The 11,096-nt window shown below is 25.5% G+C and overlaps 3 protein-coding genes across 4 annotated transcripts; 1 reads left to right on the top strand and 2 right to left on the bottom strand.

The window, feature by feature from the left end:
• Window positions 1–415: 415 nt before the first annotated feature.
• Window positions 416–4,834, top strand: LOC122718805 (rab GDP dissociation inhibitor beta). 2 transcript variants are annotated; one of them, XM_043944149.1, is made up of 5 exons: window positions 416–805; window positions 2,054–2,467; window positions 2,546–2,759; window positions 2,835–3,017; window positions 3,128–4,834. In XM_043944149.1, exons 1-5 carry the CDS (start codon window positions 645–647, stop codon window positions 3,482–3,484), a joined length of 1,329 nt encoding a protein of 442 aa, XP_043800084.1. In that variant the 5' UTR covers window positions 416–644; the 3' UTR covers window positions 3,485–4,834. The 2 variants fall into 2 exon arrangements, with proteins under 2 accessions (XP_043800084.1, XP_043800093.1); XM_043944158.1 differs by lacking the exon at window positions 416–805 and adding an exon at window positions 1,491–1,728.
• Window positions 4,835–4,889: 55 nt separating this feature from the next.
• On the bottom strand, window positions 4,890–8,899 carry LOC122718861 (beta-alanine-activating enzyme). The gene is made up of 9 exons (XM_043944240.1): window positions 8,878–8,899; window positions 7,778–8,195; window positions 7,310–7,692; window positions 7,141–7,229; window positions 6,153–7,069; window positions 5,919–6,070; window positions 5,690–5,853; window positions 5,347–5,610; window positions 4,890–5,279 (listed from the first exon to the last, which is right to left on the bottom strand). Exons 1-9 carry the CDS (start codon window positions 8,897–8,899, stop codon window positions 4,899–4,901), a joined length of 2,790 nt encoding a protein of 929 aa, XP_043800175.1. The 3' UTR covers window positions 4,890–4,898.
• LOC122717837 (S-phase kinase-associated protein 1) lies at window positions 8,848–10,739 on the bottom strand. Its single transcript, XM_043942284.1, has 3 exons — window positions 10,541–10,739; window positions 9,861–10,139; window positions 8,848–9,778 (listed from the first exon to the last, which is right to left on the bottom strand). Exons 2-3 carry the CDS (start codon window positions 10,137–10,139, stop codon window positions 9,569–9,571), a joined length of 489 nt encoding a protein of 162 aa, XP_043798219.1. The 5' UTR covers window positions 10,541–10,739; the 3' UTR covers window positions 8,848–9,568.
• Between the last annotated feature and the right edge of the window lie 357 nt (window positions 10,740–11,096).

The raw sequence follows: 11,096 nt of genomic DNA, 5'->3' as shown, positions 1-11,096 counted from the left end.
CAAGCTTTTTCATTATCGCCATCTACCGTCCCAACTTGTTTTCAAATTTTTTAACGTAGAAAATGCAAAATCCCTAGTTGCTCAAATCCCTAGAATACAATTTCCGCGATTTTTGAAAGTCATCCTTCATTCATAATCAGACTTATAATTTTATAATTATTGTTCACATACTTTCAACGAAACAAATACGTAATAACAGGTGAATGTTAGTACTCTTATATAGCATAAATTTTTTCATGATTAGCTAATGATTCAATAGACTTACTAATATTTTAAAATTATGAAATCAAAAATAAAATAACAATCTATAAAATTTAAAAATTTGCAATTTTATTATCTTAGGATATTTTTTAATGAATTATTGAATGGGGAATTACAAAAACCTAGGGAGAGTGTAACGCTGCAGTAACTCCATCAGTAGTAATACCACCATCACCACTACCTTCGTTCTGCCAGCAGCTCCGTCATCGGTAGCAAGCGAAAGAATAAGGTCTTCCGTTCCGGCATAATAGTCGTGCGAGTTGGCAGACGCGCGACCGTGGATTATCTTTTTTCGATTTTTATAGCATTCCCAAGAAAAACTTACAAGAACTTCGTGTTCATACGTTTAGTGCTGTGATCAATTTCTTTACATTTCGACGAATATGAATGAAGAATACGACGCGATCGTGTTAGGCACTGGACTCAAGGAATGCATACTTTCAGGTATGCTGTCGGTCAGTGGAAAGAAAGTGCTCCATGTAGATCGTAATAAATATTACGGCGGTGAATCTGCCTCGATCACACCTCTGGAGGATTTATTTGCGTAAGTTATCTTTATGAATAATATATGTCGATCTATTTCAACGTCAATCAACTATTGCCGGTATTAAACTGGTATTTCAAGCTATAATCGACAACTGTATGATACGATGATTCGTCTTAAATATTGATTTTTTCTCCATTTTATTTTACTATCTTTGTTGTCTCTTATTATTTGGTTAAACTCTTCCGTCAAGTGTTGTTCAAAGACAAAACGTGACGTATGTCGTCATCTACAGTGATGCGTCGTTGCTGTGATTGCTTCCAAATTTCATCTCTTTCTAAACAATTTTATCGGAAAGTTGGCTAGAATGTTACTCGATAAGAGAAAGGGGAGGGGTCCGCCCCGCGAAATATACGCTCGATCGAATATAATAAATCGGTTGTTAACTTTCGTAGAGTTAGCGCAACGCACTGTTTCTCTTTAAGATACTTTTTCTTTACCGCTCACTCGTCTATTTCAACCATCTCTCTTCCACACCTACTTTCACATATATATTTTCGTGTATTATTTGAAAAAAAATTATATATATTTATTAAATCACTTTAACTAAATAGAAAAAAATATAAATATATAAAATTAATTCATTATCAAATATATCTTGTTTAAAAATTAAAAAAAAATTAAATATCTAAATCTATTATCGTTAATTTAAGTTATTTACTATAAAATTCAACATATGGTGTTTGTCTTTTTCTGCACAAACTCAAATTTCAAATAACGGTTGTTTTGATTATATAAATATTTTTTTTTTTATTCTTCATGTAAAAAGATTTTATTTAATATTTTTCAATATCAATTTTTGCAATGTAACAAAAATTCATTACAATATAACGGAACTAAATATCGTTTCTACTGTATGTGAAACGAAAAACGATAACATCCGCGTGATTGCGCTTCTGGTTCATCGAGAAGACACGGTTATCGTATGTTCGGTTGTAGTCAATAAATTGTAACGCATCTAAACTACCATCTGTTATAACAGTATATTGTTTGATTGTACTTGTATATAATACGATTTAAAGAACATTTGAAAATAATATTAATATCAAATATATATTTTAACGATTTCTATAATTTCAATTTATACATAATTTTATTTGTTGATAAATCGTTTAAAAAATTAAAAAAAATAAATGAAAAAATTTAATGTTATTTATATATATTTTGTTACAAAATATATATTTATTATTATTATATTAGTATTATTATTTTTATTATTATTAATTTTATGTTTATATCTCTATTTAGGAAATTTAAAGCCCCCTCACCTGATGAAACTTATGGTCGTGGTCGCGATTGGAATGTAGATTTGATTCCAAAATTCCTGATGGCAAACGGCTTGTTGGTAAAACTTCTAATTCACACAGGCGTGACGCGTTATTTGGAATTCAAATGTGTTGAAGGATCGTACGTTTATAAATCGGGCAAGATTTCGAAAGTGCCGATTGATCAACAGGAAGCACTATCTAGTGATTTAATGGGTCTTTTCGAAAAAAGACGTTTTCGCAGTTTCCTTATATGGGTACAAAATATGCAAGAAGATGATCCCAGAACTTGGGACGGCTTCGATCCATTTAATAATAGTATGAGTGCTTTATACAATAAGTTTAATCTCGATAAAAATACTCAAGATTTTACTGGGCATGCACTAGGTCTTTACAGGTAAAAAAAAATATAGATACAAATATTATTTTAAAAATATCATTGATTAATATTTAATATATTGCATTTGTATTTCAGAGATGATGAATATATAAGTCAAAGCGCAATTACTACTATAAGAAGAATTAAATTGTATAGCGATAGTTTAGCACGTTATGGAAAATCTCCATATTTGTATCCTATGTATGGTTTGGGTGAACTTCCTCAAGGTTTTGCACGACTTAGTGCTATTTATGGCGGAACATACATGTTAGATAAACCGATTGATGAAATTGTAATGAAAGATGGAAAGGTAATAAATAATCGATCTATTTTCGCAAAATAAAAAATTTTTTGATTAATAATTAATTATCGATTTTCATTACAGGTTGTTGGTGTACGTTCTGGCGACGAGGTGGCCCAATGCAAACAAGTATTTTGTGATCCCACATATGTACCTGATCGCGTGAAAAAAGTGGGTCAGGTCATAAGATGTATTTGTCTTTTAGACCATCCAATACCAAATACAGCAGATGCTCTTTCAACACAAATTATTATTCCTCAAAAACAAGTAAAAAAGATTTATCTTTCATTTTCATTATGTATCAAAATATTCATTCATTTCTTTATTTCTTTTTATTTATTATTATTATTTTCTATTTATTTCTTTTTATTTTTAAGGTTAATCGTAATTCCGATATCTATGTATCTTTGATATCGCATACGCATCAAGTAGCAGCAAAGGGTTGGTTCATAGCCATGGTATCCACTACAGTTGAGACGAAAAATCCAGAAGCCGAAATCAAACCAGGTTTGGATTTACTCGGATCAATTAAACAAAAATTCATATCAGTTTCTGATTATATGGAACCAACAGACACTGGTCTGGAAAGTCAAATTTTTATATCAACGAGTTATGATGCCACAACGCATTTTGAAACTACTTGTTTAGATGTTCTTGATATATTTAAACGAGCTACTGGAGAGGAATTCGATTTTAATAAAGTAAAGCAAGATCTAGGCGATGAAGATCAGTAACCATAAGATAATTATTGGTCAGTTTTAAAAATAGTTCATGCTGAATTGAAAAAACGAGCGAATATAATTTAATGTGTGTATATCGATAACGTCGGCGTTTATCGAAATCTAGAAGGAGATGCGATCAATTAATAAATTTATGCCTAATTCTCTAGATTCTCTTTAACAGAGAATTTCAATAAGAAACGTTATTAAAAATTTATTTTTCAAATTTATTCCAATTCTAATTCTAAAAACTGCCCTTTTTACATTATGTCTAAAGTACACGTGTACAACCATTTTCACAGAAAATGAAAATGTTAGAGCTTGTAACATTTGTCATTTGGATATTCGTCGATAAATTTTAACAAAACAAATTTCAAAATACAAGATACTGTGTGGTTTAAGTGTGCCCATGTATTCATCATGGATATATCGTGATTTGAATAAAACATGACAGAGCCGATTATCGTGACTTTATAAATGTATCATATTTTAATTATCAAATTAAAACATAAGAATATAATTGTTTATTGAGATTGTAAATGTTAAAAAGTCCTATAGTTATATTACTAATTGCAGTAGTAAAAATGCGTTACGACACGAGGTACAAGATAGAGATAATTTAAAAAAATAAATTCTACACGCAATTATATAAATAGCATGCCGCAGTATAGAATTAGAAAATATGTCATATTGATTCTGCACATTTAGTTATGATAATTATTAATATAAATTTCAAACACATACGTTAAAGAATTCAAAGTACATACGTATAAATTAAAGCGTTCGCAAAGATTAATTTGCTTGCAATAGAAAATATTACAAAAAATGGATGTCAAAATAAAAAGAAAGAAAAAAAAGCGGCCAACCATTTAAATATATATATTGAATAAATATATTATATATACAATATATATATATACTTTCTCATTCTTAAATATGTTTGAATGAGAATATAAAAAAAAATGGAATCGTTGAAATGTTGTTATTTTATGTGAACTGAGAGCTGGAATATTTCTTTGTCTAATATTTACAAGATCATTAATATGAATTTAAAAAACACATTAATAAATTTAAAAAGAATAATTATGTACAGAATTAAAATTACTTTAAAAATTACTATACGTGTGCACTTGCGTATGCGTGAATGTTTTGTTATTGTGATTGATTGGCTATTTTTCAGAATTTCTTATTTCGCTTGCATTTCTCTTCAAACTGTAAGCGCACCGTGAATTTGTATTATGTATAAAATTTATTGAACAAAAAAAAAGTATGTGATTTCCTATTATTTTATCTAAAACATTATTCACGTAACTGTAATGTGACAGTCATAAAAAAAAAAAAATAAACCGTATTATATTAATTTCATTAATTTGTATTCCTATCTGTTACAATTTAAGAAATATTTCATATGTTTACTTACCGAAAAAATTTAAACAAGTTCTAAAGCATAAACATTATTATCCCTGCATCCAATAATTATAATATTATTATTAACAACAGGTGATGAGAAAACTTCTGCAGGAAGTTTTTCAATTTTTATCACTCTATTCTTTATAGAGTTGTAAATATTTAAAGTACCATCTTTACATGCAATAAATAAAAAATTATTTTCACACCAAGGTGTGGCTAAAATTGGCGAATGAAAATTTAATACATATTTCAATGTCGGTTTAGTTTTAAAGTTTGTATCTTTCGATTCTAAACAGTATAAATTCTTATTTTGACTAGCTAAAATAATATTTTCATATTTTGCATCATTTTGTTTTACAATGTATGAAAATATATTGCCATTAATTTTGTATGTCCACATCTGCAAAATTAAAAAATAGAGAATTATGTTTATACAAAAAATAAATATATTTTTATATACTTATTACCTTAACATTAACTTCAATATCAAAACAACATAATAATCCTGTTACAGAACAAAATAAAACGAGTCCATTATTCAATGACACAGGAGCAACAAAAATTGGATCTGATAATTTATATTTCCATACAAGCTTTCCTGATAATTGTTGAAGAGCTAAACAAAATCCATCTAAAGTACCAAATAATACAGTATCTGATTGAAAGTGTAAACAACCAGAAGCATTAATGCTTCCATTTCCGAATTTAAATTTCCAAATTTCAGATCCATCCTATAATGAAAATATTTTATTTTTATCATTACATTTATTTTTTTATGGTATGTAATGTAATTTAATTGTGGACATGTACTTTAACAGATAAACAGTATATGTAACAATCATAAGAGCCAACAAATATTATTCCTTTTTCTTTACAAAATATTACAGAATTTTTTACAACATTTCCTGTTTTATAATTCCAAATAAATTTTCCCGTTTTTAAATGAAAACAATATATATTACCATCATAACATCCTGTAAAAAAGAAAAAGACAATATACCAAGAATGTGAACAACTTTTATATACATTAAAAACTTACCTACTATACCTCTAAAATTATCCAAAATTAGAACTGAAGATTCAATTCTATCAGGTAGCTTGATTTTAAATATAGGATTATGGCATTCTTTTTCTAATTCAAACGTAAAAATAAAACCAGAATGAGAACCAACTGTTGCATATGTTTTTCCACTATATAAGATATTTATTAATATATTAATATATTAATAAAATTATAAAATTGAAAATCATTGATTAATAAAAATATACTTACTCTGAATAATGAAATATAGTTGGTGATGCATCTACACATTTTCTCATATCATATGTTTTTTGTATTTTTACTTTTGAAATTGTATCATATTGTAATTTAAATTCTTCATTTATATCTGATACATAATTACATACTTGTCCTCTACATTTGTACCACTGACATAAATGAATGTCATTTACTTGAATTGTTAAATCATATTTTTTGTTTTTTTCATTAGAATCTCTAAAAGATTTTTCATCTTCTATTGTAATAACAGTGATTAAAGGTAATTCTCTAATATTATTATGAGACTTAAGATTAATTATTTCATTTTGACTATTCAATATAATACTTTTTATATAATTAAGACATTCATCAATAGTAGAATCCATTAAAAGCATACCAATTAATTTAGGAAATTCTATGTTTGATATTTCAGACATGGCATTTGATATTTGAAGTGCTACTATAGATGTACCTCCTAATTTTACAAATCCAATATTTTTACGTTGTAGATTATTTTCCCAAATAGATTTAAACGCAACTTCAATTTGTTGTAAGTCGATATTATTTATTATTTTATGTGTTATTTTGTCTTGTATATGATGTTCTTTTGAACGTTCCAAAGAAATTTTTCCACTAGATGTAAATTCTATATGATTCATGAAATGAATTTTATCTGGTCTATATAAAGGATTTAATTTACATAAATATTTCATTATTTTAATATTTATATTATGATAATTAACCACGTTTTTTTTAATAGAAAAATACAAATGTAAATGATGATAACTATCATCCCATAAAACGTAACAATTTTTTACAAAATCTATTTGCAATACAAATTCTTTAAGTTTTGTCAAATCTACTTTATTTCCAAATCTTTTTATAAAACTATTCTTTCTTCCTTTGTAAAATATTTTACCATCTTCATCAATCTAAAATAGAAATATATTTTTATTAATAATTTCTTTGTTATTACGTGTCATTTAAATTTATATAAACTTACATCAACAATATCACCAGAATCACGAAATACTGGTAATTCTAAATCTTCAATATTTTCATCATTCACTAGACACACTCTTTGATTACTTCCTATTCAAAAATGTATAAAGAATAATAACATTTTTATAAAATTAGTAAAATAAAATTAAATATATGTATTATAAAATTACCTATATAAAGAAAACCTGTACCACTTGTTATTACTTCTCCTCTTTTGTTTCTAACTTGAAGCAGAGTATGTGATAATACCTGTCCCAAGTAATGTACATTAAATTGTCCACCTGTTATTAAAATTTCATTAATGCTAGCCCAACAGGATACTTCAGTAATACCATAGATATTATAAATTTTAGTATATTTATTATAAGGGTGCATAGTTTCAGAAATTACTTCAAGTTTTGGAAAAGGTTCTCCACCAAAAAGAATAGCTCTTAACGAAGTGTTATTACTTAAAATACTGCTTTTTAAAGATTCAGGTGACCAATTATATATAAAAACTGATGGGGTTATTTGTAGTATAGTAATCTGACTAGAATAAGCTATTTTCAACAGTCTGAAAAAAAAAATGTTCGTGTAAAAGTATATAAAACTATATAAAATTTATACTTTGTTTCTATATATTTATAATTATTATTTACCTATCTGGATTATTCTTTAATGATTTTGAAACCATAAACAATGTTCCAGCATTTGAAAGGGCAAGAAAAATTTCGATAATACTAGGATCAAATGTAAAATTTGTAAATTGAGAAATTTTATCATATTTTGTTATTGCCAATATTTTGTTCAAATCTAAAATATTAGGAACTATACATGAATGGAGTACTTTGATCACCTTTGGTACTCCAGTTGAACCAGAAGTAGAAATTGCATAAGCATAATAATTTTGTTTTGCATTTTGTATAATTTGTTTTCGTACATCTTTCAATTTTATAAGATAAATACATTCTCTATGTATCTCAAATTGACAAACAATATTTCCTTCAATATTACTTTGTGTACAAAATAAATAACATAGATTTAAATGATTTTTTAAGTTTATAAATTCTGTTGAATCTACAGGTATATTTATAAAACTATGCTTACTATTTAAAATTCTATATAAAAAAAAATCATAAACAATAAAAATTAATTATTATATTTGTTATATAAAATATTAAATTTTTTTATATAATTTAAAATTCCTTACCCAAGTATTAGAGAAATTACACAATATTCAGGAATATCAAAATTTATACCGATAAATTCAACATTTTGTATATGTTTTAAATAATCAGAAATCATAGATTTTAAATGAAAAAGTTCTTTATAATGTATATAGATAGTTTCTTGTAAATCATGATACTCTATAGCGACATTATCAAGTTGACTCCAATTACAAATATCATGTAATTTTTTTGTAAAATCTTTAAAATCATTGGAATAAAATGTAAAATTTTCTTTTTCTTCATCTAAAATATTTTAGAATTATTAATATTTCAACTTAAAAATAAGTAATTGAATTTTTCAGTTATAGTATATTTATACTTACTCATTTTTATTAAATATTATTCTATATTGATTCTTTAATTTATAAAACAATTTTCTAATTCGTTTTTATCATAGGTTATGTTACATGTTTTTAATATAATATATAAATATAAATCATAATTTCTTTATTTACTATTATTTTTTAATCACTACAATTAATAATATAAAATAATATATATAATTTTTCTTTGTTAGAACAAAGATGTACATTGTGTATTTAATTTATACATGTGAATAAAAAAACGTAACACAATATGTATTTGCGCACGCGCGTGTTCTCTGTTAAATGTATATACTTTTCAAAAATGTAAACATTAAACATTATTTAAGGGTGTTACATGTTATAAAGTATGTGAATTTTAATAACGAATCCTAATAATTTCTTTTGTAATAAATTTACATTTTTTTTTTTTTAAAATAACTTTTCGTTTTACATTTTATAACCTACAATATAAGCATTATTCAAAATAAAAATTAATTAAAAATAGAAATTAAATTTATATTTTATATGAATTTTTATATAATTTATATTTTAAATGAAACACAATTTTTATTCAGATCTAATATATTCCTAACTTCCAATAATAATCATTAAAATGATAATTTGTTTGTTAAACTTTCATTATTACACGCTAATATAATATTATTTGATATTGTACTAGAAATTTGAAATAAATAAACAATAAACACATTAATACAACTTTTTCTTGGAAGAAATAATCCATTTATATAATGTAATCACTATTTGGTGCATTGAAAGTATTATAAGTAAAGCATTGTGACCATTCTTATGAATTATCTAAAACAATGCAAATAGTGTATTAACTATTAAATTTTTGAACACACTGGAAATGAATTTTTCAAAAATCAAGAAATCAAATGTTTATGAATATTTTAATCTATTTTTCTTCACACCATTCATTTTCTTTGCGAACTTGTTCTTCTTCAGATGCAGAGAAATCATTTTTTATATTGAATGTTTTCCGAATTTCTTCTGGAGTTTTACCTTTTATCATATTAGCAACAGTTTTGCATGTTACATCTAACAATCCCTTAATATCAAGATAATTAGCTGCCAAAATTAATTCAAACAATGTTCCTTGATCAACCTATAAATATGTTTCAAATATTTATATAAAAACAAAAAAAAATAAATAAATAAATGTGTATTAATAAAAATCAAATATTTACTTTCAAAAAATCTGCATCCCAAGAACTTATATCATCAGTACGCTTCTCTTTGTTTTCATCATCTTCAGGAGGAGGTGGATCATCTTTATGATAAGTTGCCCATTGTATCACTTTCCTGAGAATAGCAGAATTAACATTTGGAAGAGGAACAACTTCTTCTTCGTCCTCATCCATTCCAAGATCTTCCAACATGGTTTTTATCGTAACAGAACATTTTGCAATATCGACATCAACCTCAAAGACTTCACCATCGGAGCTCTGTAGCTTGATATTAGGCATCTAGAATAAATTTTGAAGAACTATTTTCAATATACTTATTAATCAAAATGCTTTGCCTCAAAAAATTCTTTCTCTATAAAAATAAAATATTCTTTGATTTTAATGTTAGCATTATAATTTTTATTCTTAACATATATATCATCAAAATTTATTTATTTTTAGAAAAATATTTTTGAAACTTTTTTTTTCATATATTACTAAATTATAATCAAATTTAATCTCTTTTTAGAAAGAGAAAGAAACTTCATCATATAAAAAAATGTCATAAAAGATTTAAACGACATTTTCTTGTAACGAATTATGTAAACAAAATATTAACTATTTTAAAAGATAAAAAACAATATTATATATAAGTATTTGTTACTTAAATTTAACTAACTGTCAAATAATCAAATAATTACCGTAAAATGCTTGTTGTAGACAATGTAGAGAAATATCGAATAATTTGCTACACCGTTGATCAGCAGAAGGCACTTGTTCTCCTGCTTTCTATTGCTCCGTTTTTATTCTCTCGCTCCAACTTAATATTCGTTTTCTATCCTTTTCGATGCGTCGAAACCCTATTTACGTCCTTATTCTGCTATTTCTTTTTCCACTTCGTAGTTTCTGGTATGGAGGGAACGTGACTTCCGTATAATACATTAAAGCTGGCGCAAGATGGCACTACAATACCGCGTAATCGCGTAAGAGAATTTGATTCGTCATAGAACAAAATTTTTTGTTAATTTAAGTCATAATAATAAAATATTCAATGAAATGTAATTTATATATAATTATAATATAATCTTTTTCATATTTAGTAGTTAATAAATCAAAATAAAATTACGTTCTTATTTAATAAATACATAAATATTGTATACAATTTCAAGAACCAATCAACTTTTAAGAATCTTTTTAAAAAGTTGCATAAGTTCAATATATTCAATTACGAAACATAGTATATCACTTATAAAATAA

Source organism: Apis laboriosa, unplaced genomic scaffold, assembly GCF_014066325.1.
Source record: "Apis laboriosa isolate Shangri-la unplaced genomic scaffold, ASM1406632v1 scaffold11_cov152, whole genome shotgun sequence".
NCBI lineage: Eukaryota > Metazoa > Arthropoda > Insecta > Hymenoptera > Apidae > Apis > Apis laboriosa.
Note: the sequence above shows the minus strand (reverse complement) of the source record. Positions and strands in the feature narration are given on the sequence as shown.

Excerpts from the sequence above, each read along its gene's own strand:
- LOC122718805 (XM_043944149.1), top strand. The coding sequence starts at position 645 with ATGAATGAAGAATACGACGCGATCGTGTTAGGCACTGGACTCAAGGAA. Across the intron at positions 2,468-2,545 it reads CATGCACTAGGTCTTTACAG|AGATGATGAATATATAAGTC; the intron begins GTAAAAAAAAAT and ends TTTGTATTTCAG. Across the intron at positions 3,018-3,127 it reads TTATTATTCCTCAAAAACAA|GTTAATCGTAATTCCGATAT; the intron begins GTAAAAAAGATT and ends TTTATTTTTAAG.
- LOC122718861 (XM_043944240.1), bottom strand. The coding sequence starts at position 8,899 with ATGTATAAATTAAATACACAAT. Across the intron at positions 8,196-8,877 it reads GTATAAATTAAATACACAAT|ATTCAACAGAATTTATAAAC; the intron begins GTACATCTTTGT and ends ATATACCTGTAG. Across the intron at positions 5,280-5,346 it reads ATATTGAAGTTAATGTTAAG|ATGTGGACATACAAAATTAA; the intron begins GTAATAAGTATA and ends TTAATTTTGCAG.
- LOC122717837 (XM_043942284.1), bottom strand. The coding sequence starts at position 10,139 with ATGCCTAATATCAAGCTACAGAGCTCCGATGGTGAAGTCTTTGAGGTT. Across the intron at positions 9,779-9,860 it reads GGGATGCAGATTTTTTGAAA|GTTGATCAAGGAACATTGTT; the intron begins GTAAATATTTGA and ends ACATATTTATAG.